Source organism: Eublepharis macularius, chromosome 3 (assembly GCF_028583425.1).
Source record: "Eublepharis macularius isolate TG4126 chromosome 3, MPM_Emac_v1.0, whole genome shotgun sequence".
Classification (NCBI taxonomy): domain Eukaryota; kingdom Metazoa; phylum Chordata; class Lepidosauria; order Squamata; family Eublepharidae; genus Eublepharis; species Eublepharis macularius.
The window spans coordinates 151848150-151866869 of record NC_072792.1 but is presented as its reverse complement, the minus strand read 5'-3'; the positions used below and the strand labels follow the sequence as shown (position 1 = coordinate 151866869).

The 18720-nt window shown below is 40.6% G+C and overlaps 1 protein-coding gene across 1 annotated transcript; it reads left to right on the top strand.

The window, feature by feature from the left end:
* Positions 1-4035: 4035 nt before the first annotated feature.
* RFC3 (replication factor C subunit 3) lies at positions 4036-16770 on the top strand. Its single transcript, XM_054973028.1, has 9 exons — positions 4036-4202; positions 5910-6047; positions 6860-6927; positions 8156-8253; positions 9030-9211; positions 10333-10469; positions 10557-10655; positions 13537-13606; positions 16464-16770. The coding sequence occupies exons 1-9, from the start codon at positions 4116-4118 to the stop codon at positions 16653-16655; spliced, it is 1071 nt and encodes a 356-aa protein (XP_054829003.1). The 5' UTR covers positions 4036-4115; the 3' UTR covers positions 16656-16770.
* The last annotated feature ends 1950 nt before the right edge of the window (positions 16771-18720 follow it).

The window sequence follows — 18720 nt, the reverse complement described above, 5'->3', positions numbered from 1 at the left end:
GTTGGACTAGGATCTAGGAAACCCAGATTTAAAATTCCTGTGATTTGGAGCCAGCCACACACCCTCAACTAACCTTCCTTGCAGGGTTGTTGTGAGAATAAAATAGAGGAGAGGAGCCACTTTGGTTCCCTTTTGGGGGGAAAGGGAGGGATATAAACAAACAAACAAGCAAACAAAAACATTTCCTTATACTACATGGCTTTTGTCCATACTGATCCCATAGCTATTTCATGTGGTAAAAGCGATCCCCTCTTCATTATGCTAGGCATTTGGTGTGCGAGACATTGTGTCACAATGGCTGTTTCTTTTCTTCTTCCTGAGGCATTTGTTTGGATCCAGACTGTGATAAATCACTGACACATAGAGGAAAAACAAGTTAGTTATCTTACCAGACATCCTTGATTTGCCAGATGTTCTTCATTATGTTTTAAATGACTTTTCTTTATTACAGAATGTAATAATCTGATAGCATATAGTGGATGCTGTGTCTAAGACTGCGTGGCCAAAATCTGAAGGTTAACATCCCAGTCCTTAACTGGAAGTCAGTTCCCATTGAAGTTAACATGCTTTACTTCTATAACCAGGACAGGATGTAGAGGCATAGTGGTGCCTTGAGTGCTTGTGTAATGTTTAGAAATAAGAATGGATGTCCTCTGTCATATTAATGGGGCTGTATGATATTCTGGGATTAAAATAAAGTTCAGCCTTTGTAATAATGGTAAATTAGGAAATTTACTTGTAGAAAAGAGAGGTCCCAAAGCTGTTTGGAACAGATATTATAGCTTTGTGCTATGAAGTGACAGATCTTCTTATGGATCTATAGCTGGTTAAAGGACACAAACAGAGTGAAGGAATAAAATATAACAGGTGTCCAGTGGCAGGGACACTGAAAGAAGGGGACCGAAGGGACAAAATTCCTGGGGCCCAAACTGAGCTTGAAGGTCTATGAAGCTGAAATTCAACATCAAGCCAAACTGACACTCCAGCCCCTTTAGAGCTTTTTAAAGTGCAGAGAAAATCTTGCCACTCTCATGAATGTGCACTTTCTCCCCTGCCTCTCTTTCTTTTCTTGTGCCTCCTGAGTTTAGGACTCGAAGGAGGACAGAGGGAAGGGATGTGCAGAGGGCTCTTCAGAGCCTTTGCCTCCAGGACAGAGGGGCTGCTGGGCAGGTGGAGCACAGAGAACTTTGAGTCTGAGGAATCCAGTATTTGCAAAACTCTGGCTTTCAACTAGACTGCTGGCAAACACATCCTCTCAGTGGCTTCATGTTCAAAGAAGCCATCTGTGTACGCTCAAGTGAGTGCCTGCAGCCCAGCAGTAATCTTGTTTCTGCATACACTACTCTGCTTAGGCACACAACATTGCTGCGAGGCAAGAGTTACTGAACACATGCCTGTATTACAGTTATTATTATTACAAACAGGAACAGCAACAATTACGACTCTTCACTGTGCTCTTGCAAGGGAAGTACTGCCTTTTTCTACCTTGCCTGCTCGACTCTTGCATTCAACACAAAATAGCTGCCCTAGCAGAGCTGCAAAAAGAGAAATAAATAAAGAAAAAAAGGGTAGCCCTAAACATTTCCTTGTGTGGGTGGGGGGGAGGAGAGAGAGAAGGTGCAGGAGCAGCATAAAGACTTGTTTGTTCCCTGATTTCTAAGAAACAAAGGAGTTCCACTAAGGCAGCAATATTAGATAGCATATGTGTGTGTCTATAATGTGCTGTCAAGTTGCTTCTGACCTGAGGCGACCCTATGAATGTAAGACCGCCAAAACGTTCTATCATTAACAGACTTGCTCAGATCTGGCAAACTGGAGGATGTGGCTTCCTTTATGGAGTCAAGCCATCTTGTTTTGGGTATTCCTTTTTTCCTACAGCATACTGTCCTGGAATTAATTCCCACTAAAGAAGATATAACTTAACTTCATAATAAGTTAAACTGGTCTGTGTGGTGTTCAATGAGGCTTATGCCCTACTATGTGTGCCTTAGCCCAAGCTTTTTGTTTCTCTTGATTTTATGAGATTTATTCCTAGATATACGTGTGCATAGAATTAGAGCTTCACAAAGGAATCTGCCTGTATGTCTTTCAGTTTTTACACAAAAAAGTAGTTCAGTGCTGACCTGTACTAGTTGGAAGTGGCTTTTAGACAACATATCCTGTCACAATGTGCACTATGTAAATAATAAGTTAAGTAAAATATGTTCTTTAATAATCCCGTGACTTTTCCTTTAATATTTTTAGGCTAATGAACAGTTTTTATTCTATGCATGGTAATAGCAGGCCAAGGATTTGTTTTATTTTGATATTTGGTTTGGGTCAGGGTCAGGCTTGCCAGGTGCTCCCCAGTGGACAAACTCCTGGTAGTTTGCCCTTCTGCCCGCTGATTGCTGGCAATCTGCAGGAGGAGGCAAGACATTTGGTGATCACCTGCCACCTGCAGGCAACCTGGGCAAATGGTCGGTGCACATGGTTCCAGCTAGTTGTTGCAAGGATAAAATGGTGGTGAGGAGAATGATGTAAGCTACTTTGGGTACTGATCTGGGAGAAAGACAGGGTATAACTAAAAAATAAAATAAATTACTCTGTATAGTAGCAGTGGTGTACTGGGAAAGCAAATAGTTGGGAATTATTAGCAAAGTGACTGGAAATAAAAATGCTAGTATTAAAAGCTGGGTGGAGAGATGGCTACAGTGTGAAAGGAGAACTGGCTGAATGATATGGAGAGGGTGATAGAGATTTTTTTCTCCCTTTCCCATAATCCTAGAACTTGTGGACACAAAATAAAATGATCAGCAGTAGATTCAGAATGTCCTGAACAGGATAGTCCAGGTGAGCCTCAGGGCCAAGCTACAAGTGACGAATGACACAGGTTGAACACTTGTCAGCTTCCCTCAAGTTTTGATGGGAAATGTAGGCATCCTAGTCTTGCAGCTTGGCTCTCCGAGTGCTGTCCAATGGACTTTTCAACTGTCACTTGTCCAACATTCCGCCAAGCTGCCTACATTTCCCATCAAAACTTGAGGGAAGCAGACAAGTGTCCAACCTGTGTCATTTGTCACTTGTTGTTTGGCCCTCAGATCTCAGAAGCTAAGCAGGGTCGACTTTGGTTAGTAATCGGATGGGAGACCACCAAAAAAGACCAGGGTTGCAGAGGCAGGCAAAGTCAATCCACATCTGTTAGTCTCTTGCCATGACCCACCCCCCCCGGAGTCACCATAAGTCAACTATGACTTGAGGGCACTCTCCACCACCAGATTTAGAACAGGCTTAAAGTATTGTTCTACGCTGCATAATGAATTGTGCAATTTGTCACCAGGGAATGTGTTGAAGGTCACTGCTAGCTTTACAAAAAGAATTTAGACAAATTTATTCTATCAAACATTTATTAGCTGTGAAAATAGAACCTCTGTGTTCAGTGGCAGTATACTTCTGAGGGCCACATGCTAGGGGTATACAACGGGGGTGAGATGGTGCTGGTGCCTTCATGCCTTGTTGTGAGGGAGAAGCATTGTTGGAAAGAGGCTGTTGGACTAGAGGGATCTTTGGCCTGACCCAGTAGGGCTGCTGTTATGTGGAAATAAGAGCACCGCCGTCTTTGGACTCTCAGCACAGCATAAAACAAGCTAGAAGTCTGCCGTACCTTAAATTTAATACAGCATGCGTTTTTGTGAGTTAAAACTGACTCCCTCAGATTCACAGCGTGAAGGTTGAACGAGCTACTGTTGTGCGATCGTAACCTTACAAGAGCGGCCTAGCTAAGCCTTCAGGCCTCCCCCGGCAGCTTCCAGGCTGCGTGCAGCCGTTGCCATGGAAACAGTACGTAGCACGGCAGCGGAGCTGTCTTTCTTTAAGCTTGAAGTAATTCTCCCTAGCTCTGCCGACTGCGCCTTTTTTCCCCAAGAAGGCCACCGTAAGAGACGGATGTGGACTCAAACCTGACTGAAACTGGCGGAAGTGAAATGTCACTGGCCTAAACACACACACTTAATGAAATCCATGCGCATGCGCCAAATGACGTATGATGGGAAGTGAATTGGCTAGCCTGGGCGGGAGATCTCGGCGAAGGCGCGCGCTTTTTTCGTTCCTTGGGCGTTGACTGGCGGCTGGTGGCCATGAGCCTTTGGGTGGACAAGTACCGGCCGAGCTCGCTCAGCAAAGTGGACTACCACCGCGAGCAGGCGGCGCAGCTTCGCAACCTGGTGAGAGGTGGCTGCAGAAGGCGAGCTCTCGTGGGCGAGCAATTCTCCCCCCCCCCTCCCGCTTCCCCGGACCCATGGCCGCTGTTTATGGCTGCCCATCGTTTTTCTTAACCTGACTTAAATGGCAGAGCGCAGTCCTGAAGATAGCTTGCGAAGCCAAGGCTGATTCCTGGAATGTGAAGTAATGACAAAGAGAAGTACCTCTGAGCATGTGCAGAGTGTTTTCTCACTCTTCATTCCAGACTGTCCATTCGTAATCCGTGTAATTAAAGAGCTGAGCTTCCAGGGTAGATATGGGTGAGCTTGAGCCCTGGTAAAGCTGCCTCGCTCAAACTTTAAGGTTCGCGCATACAGGAGAATGAGGTGGTAGATCCTTGAGGTGGATTCCACCTTTGAAGGATCCTTCATTTAACATGCTTGATGCAAATGGAGAGCTAGCAGGAACAAAAAGTTTCAGTCCCTTTGCCTGATCTGCTGGTTTATTGTCACAAGTGTGGTTCTCCCCCTGCATCATACTTCTACAATCCTAGGAAGAATTAATTGAGTGCAATCTCCCTTCTGAGTAAGCATAAAGAAGATCAGGCTTAAATTCAGTGCAAATTTAAGGAGGCTGAAGCATATGCCATTCAGTAGCTTCTTTTCCCTTCTTTTGCAAACTTTATTCTCTCTGACCCTAGTTGGTATTGCTCATGTTGAGGACTTGTTTATAGAAAGGTGATATATCCCAGGGTCCATGCTGAGCATTTATTTCCTGCAATCCTAGTGCCTCTGTTTAAATGTGTTTGGTATGCCAAAAATGAAGAAGGAACATAATGTGTACTCTTGCTGTGAAATACGCAGTTTTTCCATTGCAAAGGTACACATAACATGAAGAGCTGTGGGGTTAAAGAAGTTCATCTGTCAAAGATTCCAGGCTTGGACTTCTTGTGATCCATGACAGACCTGCTTCTGGAATGCAAAGTCTGTTATCCCCAAACTAAATTGACTGTTGGTCTAAACACACATAACCTGACATTATGAATCGGTGAATCCTGAAACATCCCTTGTAGTCCATAGAGCTGCAGCTCCAAATGGAAATCCAAGACCTATTAGTGTGCTCAGGCCAAGCTATGCGTTTAAAAGCACCGTCCTATGCACGTAATTCTCTCCATAAGGATGAGACAGTCTGGGTTCATGGCTAGAATGTTGGGTTTTTGACTTCCCAGTCTCTGGTTCAGGTCTCAGTCTGTCTGTGAACTCTTGGAATCTGCCAAATCTGTCTCACAGGGTTGTTAGGCTAAAATAGGGAATCCTATATATGCTATGTTGAGATCCCGAGTGGGAGGAATGGGATTAAAAATATGATACATATACTTGAAAGTAAGTCTCATTAATGCAGCATTCTTAAGATTTCAGCCTTATGGTCTCATTTTCACTCATTGATTTCAATAGTGCTTAGTTCGATGTAAAAGATGTTTAGGATTACCACATAAGACTGCCAGCCTGAATCACATTCTGCAGTCTTTCCTGTTGCTTCAATGTACTGTTACTTTTGAAACAACTGCTCTTGATGCATTCCAGTATAAATACAAATACTGCTTTTGTAGAACTGGTATGAAAAAGTATTTACCAAGATGTGTGTTGGTAATATATTTTTCTTTTTAAAAAGTAATGTTGTTTGTAAGCAAAAGGAACAATTGCTAGAGTTTTTCTGTATTTTGTTGGCAGGTTCAATGTGGTGACTTTCCTCATCTGTTAGTGTATGGACCCTCAGGCGCAGGAAAAAAAACCAGAATAATGTGTTTGCTGAGGGAGTTGTACGGCTCTGGAGTAGAGAAGCTGAGAATTGAACATCAGAGCATAACAGTAAGAATTTCTAATGAAAATAACGCCTATGTTTAAAAAATAAAGTGCAGATGCTGAGCATGCCTTTCAAAAGAATATCACTCTGACTAATGCATTAAAAGCCAGCACAGTTCTACATCTTCAGTGCTTATACATATATTCATACAGTTGGTCAAATGCAAACCTTCCTTTGGCTAATGCATTTGCAGCTGCCTTATTCTCTTTGACACCAGTGGTATTGTATGCTGTGATTGGAAACAGCTCTCCAGATCTCAGGTGTAGGCCATTCATATCCATTTCTTTCTGATCCTTTTATCTGAATATACTGGGGATTGAACTGAGGATCTTCTGCCTGCTAAGCAGATGCTCTACTGCTGATCCATGGCCCTGCCAAAAAGTAATTTGGAATGGGGCTGTGGCTTGATGAAAAGTAGGTTTTAATGCAAGAATACTTTTCGATAGGTTTATTTATAATTCCTCCTTCATTGGTTGCCTTTCCCAGTCAACAATCTCTATAACATTCTGTCATCCAAACACTTTTGTTATCTAGCTCAGCACTTGACACATTTTCTTTGGCTTTATCAGCCACCCCCAAAAATGTAGGAGCCAGACTTATTTTTAAGCCTTCAGGGTTATATATGTTAACTACCATACTTTTAAATTATTGCTTTGACAAGACCTAATCCTACATTCTTCAGTTTCTTGTCATTTTTTAAAAGGTATATCAAAGGTGTTGCAGCATATAAATAAATATGGGGTAACTCTGGTGATACCAGTGAAGTCTTTCAAGTCTTGACCTCCTAAGTTTAATTATATTTAGTATTTCTTTTCAGGCACCTTCTAAAAAGAAAATTGAGATTAGTACTATTGCAAGCAACTATCATCTTGAAGTTAATCCAAGGTAACTCACAATAACAAGGAATACTTGTTTTGTGTCAATATAGGCTGTAAGAACAATGCATTTTTATATTTACTGATTTTGTTTTTAAACTCCCAAAACACATCTTCAAGAAATACTTTTGGACAAGGAAGACTTTTTCAAAAGAACAGAAACTTTTGGATTAATACAGTTACTTTGCAACAAGATCGTGCTGGTTGGCTTTGAAAATAAAGGCCTCTGAAGTGTCACTTAAAAGCACAGTTTACTAAAAGCTTTGAATCTCTACATGTGGTTCTGGAGCTTGTTGACAAACTACCATGTCCTAATTTGGAGTTATGCAAACACACAGGTTAGAAATTTAAATCTAAAGCCAAAACTTCTCTTAGTTCACATGCCTGTGTTCCCAGATCAGATATTCCCATCTTGGAACTTTGTGTACCCATGGTGGAAAAGGGACACCCTGAGCCAGCTAAAGATGCTGTTTTATTTTCCCTCCTCAGAAGGGAGTGCTACTTGCTGGCTTGTATGTATGTTTGGTCTCAACATCTGTTTCCGTATGGATTCTGGACTGTTAACTAGAAACTGTGTAGATCCATTGCCTGCAAAAAATGTGGAAACCAAAGAGCTAACATCAAACAATAATAATCTGTAATAATTTTATCTTAGACTGAACACATAATGCCCATGATTTTTAATCTGAAAGACAAAATATGGAGAAAGGCAGCCTTAAGGTGTATATTTTGTTTCAGCTGTACTGTGTGCTGTAAATGCCCTTGTATTCCTTATCAACAGGTATCTTCGTGTTTATGTTTGAAACAGGCTAGTATAGATACTCGTCTTACTCCAGTGGGTCTTTGTAGATTAGGGAGATTTAGGTATACAGGGAATCCCTTAGTGCATTCCTCCTTTTTATTGATACTACTATTCATACCCTGTCTTTCCTGCTGTCAGGGGTAGCCCAAAGCAGGTTATAGTATACCGTAATGCTATGGCCAGCTCTACATACTGTCCTTAGCACAGTAAAACAGAGAAGTTTGTGTTATATAGGAGGTCCATGTATGCATTAGTGATTCCTATGGGGTAGTTCCATACAGAAACTTGTACACAGAAGCTGAAGTCCTTACAGGGGAATAAATTCGATTGAACTTGCTGGGATTTACCTCAAAGCCAGCACATGTAGGATAAGACTAAAAATCTTGTAATTGGAGGATAATAAAAAAAATAGTGTTTGTATCTGAATTTTCTTTAGTGATGCAGGAAATAGTGACCGAGTGGTGATTCAGGAATTATTGAAGACAGTAGCACAATCACAGCAACTTGAAACAAGCACTCAACGAGATTTTAAAGGTTTGTAAATGAGATATACATTGGAATTAAAAAAAATGTTTTAAATGATCTGTCCAAAACCAAACATGTATTTAGAGCTGTCTTGGTTCATTCTTTTACATTTATATTCTCCACCTTATTTTGTGTCATGTTTTGAAATGAAAAAAATTCCAGAAATTTTGAAGACGTTTTTTAAAAAAAGTTTATCTTGCAAACTTGTGTGATTACTACACAAGTATACCACATTACGTTCTATTCTGGCACATACAGAGGTGTGGCAGTCACTTTCTAGTATTACAATCCCATTACTAGGAAGTTTCTGTGAATAGTCTGATTACCTGGTAAGGCTGATCGCGCAGGTTTTCCTGCAGCTATGGCTTTCCCGTATGTGGGGTGCCTGTTAAGTAGCAAAAGTTCCTTGTGGTTAGAATACCTGCATAGACTGTCAAGTAGCATGAAGTTGTATCATGAGATGGTTTCACGTGGGTAGCCGTGTTGGTCTGCAGTAGAAGGCCATTAGCACCATAAAGACTAACAAGATGTCCAGGGTATAAGTTTTTGACAGTCAAGCTTCTTTTGTCAGACGGCTCTCAAAAGTTTATACCCGGAAATCTTGTTAGTCTTTAAGGTACTATTGGACTAGTATCTCTGTCATGAGATGGAGATACACAATGTTAATTATGTTGAAGAGAGCCTCAGTGCAAAGGAATTTTTCTGAATCCTGATGCACTGTATTTGCCTTCAGTTAAAAGCTTTAATAAAGTTCACTGTGTCATAAACGTTTTGTTTGGTTTCAGTGGTGCTGTTGACAGAGGTAGACAAACTTACCAAAGATGCCCAGCATGCTTTGCGACGAACCATGGAGAAGTATATGGCCACCTGTAGATTAATTCTGTGCTGCAATTCCACATCGAAGGTCATTGCTCCCATCAGAAGCAGGTGCTTAGCAGTGCGAGTGCCTGCCCCCAGCACTGAAGATGTGAGTTTTGACAAATATGAACTAATTATCCTGTACGCAGTTTAAGTAGCTATGTTCTTCACACATAACATGCAGAATGTTGTTTGCAACAAGTTTTTATCCTTGGTTTAGGACCATTGGTTCAATGTCCGATTTATTTCTGTTTTGTTTCCAAATCTTCATCAATCCACATTTTTCCAAGTTTTTTAATCTAACGAAGATGGTCCAAACGTACTACTGTAGAGTTTGCAGAACACATTTTGTAAGAGCTGAGAATGCTTCATGTACACATTCTAGTAATTTTTGCAACCCTGTAAAATGGCTAGTAGGTTCCCATATTACAGTTTACTAATTTACCTGTCAACCGACTGGGGATCCAGAGTAGCTTGCATTGTTCTCCTCTTCTCCATTTTATCCTCACAACACTCCTGTGAAGTAGGTTAGGCTGACAGTGCGTGAATGCCCAAGGTAATGCAGTAAGCTTCCGTGGCAGCATAGGGATTCTAACCATGGTTTGCCAGATCCTAATCTGACATTAATCACTGCACCACCTAGATTCAAAGGAGTGGTTTTGGGGATCTTGCAAGGTGCCACCAATTGAGTTCATAGCTAAGGTCAGATGTGGGTCTAATGTATGGAGATAATATTTGATGCTATTAACCACCATGGTTCATTAACACCTTTGGTGAAACGTACACATATTTATGTATGTGAAAGCTAAAGTTTATTATATTTGGTTTGGCTAATTCTAGGCCAGATTGTACAGTGATGTTTGGATGCATGCTGTATGTTGTTGCACTGGTTACCAGTGGCAAGTGCCAGATGTTCCACGTAGTCCCATTTTGGCTATGTCTCCTTTCTGCCTGCACTCCCTCATGGAAAAACGCGCACAGGACTGACCATGTTGGCACCACATCTCCGGTCCAAGGCAAATGTCTGGGGCAGGCGAAGGAGAGGGAACAGATGACTGGAACGTGCTCCCTCAAGCATAATCTATAGGCAGCCTTCCAACTGATATTTTTTTAAAATAGGGCTGTCTTCTGTATAGCAGTCTGCTGAGGAATCTTTGAGAAGTGAGTACAAGTTCTTGTAAGATGCTGTGCCAGCATTCCAGACTATTCACTGTCTTGTTGAACTTCTAGATTTGCAGTGTATTGTCCAGTGTTTGTAAGAAGGAAGGTCTGGTTCTTCCTCCAGAATTGGCTCGGAGGATTGCAGAAAAGTCTGGGAGAAACCTGCGAAAGGCCCTTCTGATGTGCGAGGCTTGCAGAGTCCAGCAGTAAGTCAAGGAGACCAAACTGGTTCAGGGTAAAGTTTTGTTTCCACTTTGTTTCAAGCAAATTCTAAGGTTGTATTCTTTTTGCAGGTGTCCTTTCACTCCTGATCAAGAAATTTCTGAGGCTGACTGGGAGGTGTATCTCAGAGAGACAGCAAATGCCATTGTCAGTCAGCAGACCCCACAGAGGTATGTGACCATATTGGTCTGCAGGTGCAGGCTACTGTTTATGTAGTATAAAAGATGACACAGTTTTATGACTCTATTAATTAATCATAATAACAACAGCAACAACGTTCGACTTATATACGCCCTTCAGGACAACTTAATGCCACACTCAGAGCGGTTTACAAAGTGTGTTATTATTATCCTGACAACAATCACCCTGTGAGATGATTTGAGCTGAAAGAGCTTTGAGAAGCTGTGACCCAAGCTCACCCAGCTGGCTTCAAGTGGAGGAGTGGGGAATCAAAATCTTAACCACTACACCAAACTGGCTCTCATGTGCTGCAATATTTTAATACTGTTTCCTGTTAGAACGGTTAGACTACTTTTCTAGGAACTGTGGATTTAAAGCCTACAGCATTAAGACTAGTCTTGATCATGAAATTTTGCTTTATGCTTTCCCTTGTTTAATTGTTTTCAAGTCATGTATTATCAGCATGTGGGAGCGGTTAAACATTTGTCCAGTTTCCTAAAATCTTCCTTGGGATGTAGATAACCTGATCACTTTACATAGTGTGCATGAAGCCAGGAAGGTGGGAGCCTTCCTGTCCTCATCAGACCATTCCATCAGGTGGAGGCCACCACAGAGAATGCATGTGTACAGGTAGTTGTTGATTGTGCCCATTGGCAGGGTGCCACCTGCAGGAGACCTGTTCTGATAAGCAAAGCTGTTCAGGAAGAGCATGGCAGGATAGAAAATCCTGCAGGTAGGAGGAACCAAGGCCAAGAAGGGCTTTTGTACTTATAAAATACAGTGAGTAAAATTCATTATTAACAGGTTTGCATTAGTCAGCAGCTCTAATGCTGAAAGGTCTTGCATTTGCAAGCTATTGCAGACCAAACTTGCTTGTTCAGTGGAATGAGGTCATTCCAGCTGGAATTGATGAAGGCAGCTTTTTGTTGTTGTTTGTGCAGTGCTATAACATTTTCCCCCTTTTCACTTAGGAAGAGCAGTGGTGTTGGCACCAATTCACTAATGTCATTATAGCTGCTAAACATTTGTCTGGCTGTTGATGCAGTGTGTTGGCAGAAATAGAATGACAGCATGTCACAGAAAATTCTGGAGCATTTTACTCTTTGCTGCTGTGAAATGGATGATAGTCACATGTTTTATTGCTGATCACTTAAACTTTCTAACCGCTTCTGTTAAGAAGCATGATGATTTAGTTTTGAGCAAGAATCGCATTCTGTATCCATCTTATATCTTTAGAAAACCTTTATACTATTTGTTTGCAAAGTGCAGAATCAAAATGGAACAGGGGAAGGGGACAAAATTACTCTTTCTTTATTCTGTAAGTAGAGCTGTGCTGGTGGAAGAGGCAGAAATGACAGCTTTCTTTCCCTTCCCAACCCTCACACCAGCCTCCCAGGCTCTGTGGCTATTAGACTGTACAAATCCCATAGCCCACAGGAGTAACCTTTCCTGGGGTTGGAAAAGACTTCTAGGATGGAGGAGGATATGGGAAAAATCTTTGACTGTTGGCATCTGATGATTTGTAGGAGCCAACCCTTTGAAGCATATTAGATCCTTTCATTCTGTTACTAACTAGTTTTTGAAACAAAGCATTTTTAGAAGTGAAACCTTGAACAGAAAAATATAGTAGTGGACCCCTCCCCCAATTACTAGTATGTAGAATTCAAGGAACAAATATCCATTCCTGTTGCCAGCAAGAGACAAATGTTGCGCTAGCTGGACTTCCTGAGAGTTGTTGCAGCGTGTAGCTGATTTCCTGGCGGTCAAACAAACTCTTCAGGACTCTTTGTATTAGGCCTGGACATGCTACAGAAACTTGTCACTTCTTTGCTCTTGCTTAGAAAATATTGAGCATCCACTGTTTGATCACGTGCTGAAGCTGGAAGAAAAACGGCTGCTTAGAGAATAGTATCACAGTATTTGTGATTTTTGTAAAAAACACCAAACTGTCATTTTATACTCTCAAATCTTAAGAGATACTTTTTCAGGATGTTAAAAAAAATTCCCAGCAACTCGAATACAGCGAAATTGAGCGAGCTGGCATCATAAACATTTATTGAATTGAATTTCCAAAATGTTGGAAGAATACCATTTTGCCTCCCCCCTCCCTTTAATTGCAGGAAGTTTTGAAATACTAAATTAAGTTAATTTGACTTTGCAGTGCATTTAATGGCTTGGATGCTGCCCATCTACAGGAAACTGAATAAAAGTAATTACTGCCTTTAAAAAAAAACAAACCTTGAAAGGTAGAAGATATATTTGTAGCACTGGGTGAAATGAAGCTGCTCCACATAACAGCTGCTTGATTGTACAGTAACTTACAGATTTTATTTTGTGTCTCCCTTAATATTTGTATTTCCAGCATATTCTTGACATTTTTATTATTTCTTCCTGAATCATTATTGATGTATAGTGATTTACACGGCACTTCAACTAAGATGAGCTGTTGAGATGTTAATTTTTTCCTCCTTAGCGATTCTGCTGTAAAGGCCTGAAAGGGCGCATGAGGAAATGATTGAAAGTTGCAGGACATGAGTCACTTGAGCATTGTTGATTTTGTGGAAGTCAGCATTTTTAACAATCAGAGTGGAAAAGAAATGGGGGAAATAAACTTCTATGAATTGAGTCTAATGTTCTCAGATCTAAATTTTCTGACTGTAGCTGAAATTATAGCTGCTGCATTTTAATTAATATCTATTTAAGCAGAATGCAAAAAAAGCATCTTCTTAAAGGCCGTAGCAATTTTAAAAAGCTCCAGAGGCTGAAATTAAAACTTTAAAAAAGACATTTAAGCCCACCTTTCTCTGATAAGCAGACTTTTATTTAAACTTAACACCTCAAATAATGCTTTAATCATTTTTATTCCAATAGGTTGCTTGAAGTTCGTGGGCGACTTTATGAGCTCTTAACCCATTGCATTCCTCCAGAGATTATAATAAAGGTAACTTAATAACAGTAATTGAAGCCAGGAATAAATGGCAAGGGGAAAGATTGTTACAGATTCAAATTGTAAACTACATTGGGGGCCATTCTGGCCAACAATTATTAATAATTTTTTTAAAACCCTATTATTTTCAATGTTGTCTGAACTGACAAGCCCTATTTATTTTAATTGTATTTAAAATATTTATAGTCCACCTTTTTCACTGAGACTCAAGGTGGATTACACAGTGTAAGTCAGTATGATCAGCATCTGGGACATTTAATAAACAGTACAATAGGGCATGGATTTCAGAAATTTGGGGAAAAAGTAGAAATCCAATACAGTGCTGAAACAAGACATAATCAATTTAACATGAGATATGAAACACTTCCTCCCCAAAAGACCAAATAACTGGACATGCCCTAAGCAGATGCTTACAAGACATATTCTGTAAGTGGTAAGCTGCAGTACTGCAGCCCAAGCTCTGCTCATGACCTGAGTTCGATCCTGGCGGAAGCCAGGTTCAAGTAGCCGGCTCAAGGTTGACTCAGCCGTCCATCCTTCTGAGGTTGGTAAAATGAGTACCCAGTTTCCTGGGGGTAAAGTGTAGATGACTGGGGAAGGCAATGGCAAACCACCCCGTAACAAAAGTCTGCTAAGAAAACGTTGTGATGTGACGTCCCCCCCCCCCCATGGGTCAGTAATGACTCAGTGCTTGCACAGGGGACTATCTTAATGAAACAACATGGAAACTACCTAGTTGGAGCATACTTGTAGCCACAGTCAGTACACAGTAGTATAGTATGTAGTCTCTATCTCTTTATCAAAGCATCTCTGTGAACAGGTTCCTTACAGCACAGCCCTGTTACCTGTATAAAAAAAAGCCCTCTTGAATAAGGCAGGTTGCATAGCTTGTGGAAAGTTAGGAGAGTGGGAACCTTCTTGCTTTCTTCAGATAGGCCATTCCATAACATGGGGGCCACAACAGAGAATGCACGTGTATGGGGGTTTCTGTTGATTTCGCCCATTTGAAGAGTGGCATCTACGGAAGGCCCTGCTTTATATAGTGAAGCTGCTGTGGCAGAACATAGATATGAAGGACCAAAGCCAGGAAGGGCTTTGTATGTGGATAGCCAAAATCTTGAATTGAGTCTGGTAAATGATGGGTAGCTAAAGGAGTGATTGCAGAATAAGAGTAATATGCAGATATGGGCTGTTGCTCTACGTTCAGAGGCTGCTGACCTATGGAGATGACCATGAACTTACAAAAAAACCCAGAAAACCAAAGCAGGCAAGCAGCTCTAAAGCATGGTTTAAGGATGAAGTGTCTAATTGCTGACATTGTAACTTAAGGAACATGTCTTGTAAGCATCTGCTTTGGGCATGTCCAGTTATTTGGTCTTTTGGGGAGGAAGTCATTACTAATTTTGTATTAGAGTATTCATTGTTTTTTGGGGATGTTACTTCTAAATTATTTGCTTGTCTCCTGGAATCTAATCAATGGTCAACCCAAATGGGCCCTCTGTGCCCTTACTGTAGCTAAAAGACGTATATTACAACATTGGAAAGACAAATGACCACCTCCCATAATTCACTGGCTTGAGGACCTTACAACCTTATCAGCATTTGAATGTATGGCATATAGACAACAATTGTGTATGGACTTTAGAGACATTAGTGCAGTCCTAAGCAAAGTTACTCCAGTCTAATGCTTGATTTCAATGGGCTTAGATTGGAGTAACTCTGTTTAGGATTGTGCTGTTGGAAACCTTTTATAGAGGCCTATGTGTAGACCTGCTATCATACTTTTTTTGTATTTTCTATAAAAATAAATAACATTACAAAAAGAACTCAAGGCAAACATGATGACTCTTGAATGGACCAAAGACACAAATGGAAAATGAAGGGAACATGGTCTGCTTCAAGATCACCAAGGAAGGGCTCCCAGAAAAGAAAAAAAATCATGCTCAAAGATACAAAATTTCATTGATACTCCACCTTCTGTTGAATTCATACAGATGTACAGTGCTTTCTGTTGTATCACTTAGGGTCTAGGATAGGGGCAGACCAAGGAAAAGAATTAAAGGCACATTCAAACCTACCCAGTTAGCTGCCTTCTTTCTTACAGGTGGTTTACCTCACAGTATAAGATCCCCAAGGCTGCAGTTGGGATAGAATCTGAACACTGCAGGTTTTATATGTCCCTGATTTGTAATATTTCTGTTAACACTTCTAAACTGTGCATATTTGTGTATCCAGGTCCATATAATGCCAGGACCAGTGTTGTTAGTGGACTACTCTTACATTTGGAAAGCATCCCAAATTACTTTTCATTTCTTTTAGATTCCTTTGTGCACATTGGTTTTGGATCCACTGGAGAGTTTCCCTGCATACTAGGGAGGGGCAATTTCTGCCAATTCCACCCTCCCATGGCAGACATTCAGCTCCCCCCTCATGCTGTTCCTGTCCTACTCCCACAGCATTTCTGGGGGAAGTTTGGGCTGCGTAGGAGGGGGTGGGCAGTGGAATCATGCACAGCTGATAAAAATACCTTCCATCTGCAGAAACCTTCCAAGACAATACCATGCTGTGATCCTGGTGCAGTAAATAAAATTATAGGCTTGTCCATTGGTGACTGTGCATTTTAGTGATCCCTTTCAAGATTACTTGACCATCTGTAAAATAGCCTGTATACTAAACATCTTTGTAAGTGTGGTTAAAAATATCTTGGTTGCCATACATCCTCCTACATACTAGTAACTGTCATTTAATTTGCCAGATTGTTGCAGGCTGGCTTCATGGATCTACAAGGCAGATCTTTTAGAAAAACCTCGACGGGCATTTATTAAATACTGCTTTGCGTTATTTATCTTAGGGGCTTCTATCTGAACTTCTCAACAATTGTGATGGACAACTGAAAGGGGAAGTTGCTCAGATGGCAGCCTTCTATGAACACCGATTGCAGCTGGGAAGCAAATCTATTTATCACTTGGAAGCATTTGTGGCCAAGTTTATGGCCCTCTATAAGAAGTTTATGGAAGATGGACTGGAAGCCATGGTGTTCTGATATGTAGAGTGTCACATGGACTGGAATATTAACAAATTCTGCTGATGAGCTGTATAACCCACAATTCACACATGTATCTTTTTATTTAACAATAAAGTCTTAAAATTGTTGAGTTTTTGGAAATGTCATCACATATTCTTCAAAACAGTGCTGCTACTTTTGAGAAGCATGAAATCAGCTTTTTCGCGAACATACTTTTTAAATTGGCATAGTAACAGTGACAATTATCTATCACATCTAGAACTTACTTGCATTAGTCTGCTCTGGGCAGCTGCTGCCCTTGTCTCAACAAAACCCAGTGGTCCAGCAAATAGTTGCTGGGTAAGTGACCTGCCTGAGGGGAAAATGGCTTAACATGTTCAAAACTTAGCTGTACCGACGGGCATCTGATCTGAAAGGGATGCGGCCTCTTTATAAACAACTTAAGATGCCTTTTTGAAGAAGGAAGAATTTGTAAAATCCACATCCCTATAAACTGTATTTAAATATCCATCTACATGTCATATAAGTTGTATTTACTATTAGTCCCAGAGTCTTTAACCTTTTTGTCAGTTAAGCAATTGCAATATTTTTTTTACTTCCTTTATTTCCTGTCTTCCCTCATGAGGACCCAAAGCAGCTTGCATTGTTCTCCTCCTGTATTTCATCCTCACAACAACCCTGTGAGGTAGGTAAGGCTGAGAGTGTGACTGGCCTAAGGTCACTCAGCAAGCTTCCATGGCAGAGCAGGGAATCAAATCTGAGTCTTCCAGATCCTAGTCTGACACTAATCACTGCACCACACTGGCTGTCTGTACTCTTAAAAAGAGAGTGTCGTTACGGAATTTATTCATTTTGTGGTAATTTGCCAGTTAGTATGAATGTTCCTTAAGATTTTACAGATCACAGAATATCCCATGGTTCATTCCATATTTTAGAAGTGTTACCTCCAGAAATGAGTTGTGGGGCCAGTGTAGTGAATTGTACTATTTTATTTCACTTCATTTATACCCTGCTTCAGTCCCCAGTAGGGGTAAAAGTGGCTTACAGCATTCTTCTCTCCGTATTTCCTCACAACAACCCTGTGAATTAGGTTAGACTGAGAGGATGCGACTGAGCAAAAGCCATCCAGTGTGGCAGAGTGGGGATTCAAATCTGGATCGCCTAGATCCTAGCCCGTCACTCTAGCCACCACTTGCAATGTCTAAATTCATGTTTCTCTTAGCCAAGAAGCTTGATCAGTGCATGCTTTCAGCCCAGTCTACCTTACTGACCATATTGGGTAATGCAGGTAAGCTACTATGAATTCCTCCTATAGGTGCGGTGAAGCATAAAGAGTCATCGTGTCAAAATATATTCCCGTAGCCATTTCACCACATCATCTTTGTATTTATGTTGTTAGAAGTAATTGGTTATATTAATGTTTGAAGTACTTAGGTTTAGATGGTTATCTTCACATTCTTGAGCCTTTTTTTTGATGGAATTTTTCTTTATTTATACTATAAACAACATGAAAGCTATAGACAACTAACATAGAAGATAAAAATTCTAACAAAACAATACATAAACAAGTGAAAAAAGAAAAACCCTTAAACTAAACTACAAATTGAGTTCCGACTTTCTCCACAAATATAGATCATTTTCAGTCTCCCTTATTCTAAGTTAAACATAAAAGCCCTTTTTTCTATTGTTCGTGATTCTTAATCCATAAATCCAGATGTCAAAAAGTCCTTATCCATTTCATGTAAAAAGTCTATAAGCGGTTTCCATTCAGTCAAAAATGTAACTGTTTTCCCTAATCAGTGAAGTAAGTTTTGCCATTGATGCAAACTCCCAACAATTTTAACTACCATTCTTCCACTGTAGGCAATGTTGGAGTTTTCCCCTTTTTTGCACTTTGCTGCCATAAACAAATATAAAAACAAAGTTCCAAAGCTTTCCAACTGGCTGTCCATTATTCCCAACAAAAAAGTCTGGTTTCAACTGGATTTTTATCTTCAAAATCGATTATTGTATCTCACCAGAAACTTTTTAATTTCTTACATGTCCACCACATATGACAACATGTCCCTTCTTGTTTAGCACA

Bases quoted from the DNA above. Each gene is read 5' to 3' on its own strand.
- RFC3 (XM_054973028.1), top strand. From the start codon at position 4,116: ATGAGCCTTTGGGTGGACAAGTACCGGCCGAGCTCGCTCAGCAAAGTG. The intron at 4,203-5,909 runs GTGAGAGGTGGC...TTTTGTTGGCAG, and splicing joins CGGCGCAGCTTCGCAACCTG to GTTCAATGTGGTGACTTTCC. The intron at 6,928-8,155 runs GTAACTCACAAT...AATTTTCTTTAG, and splicing joins CATCTTGAAGTTAATCCAAG to TGATGCAGGAAATAGTGACC.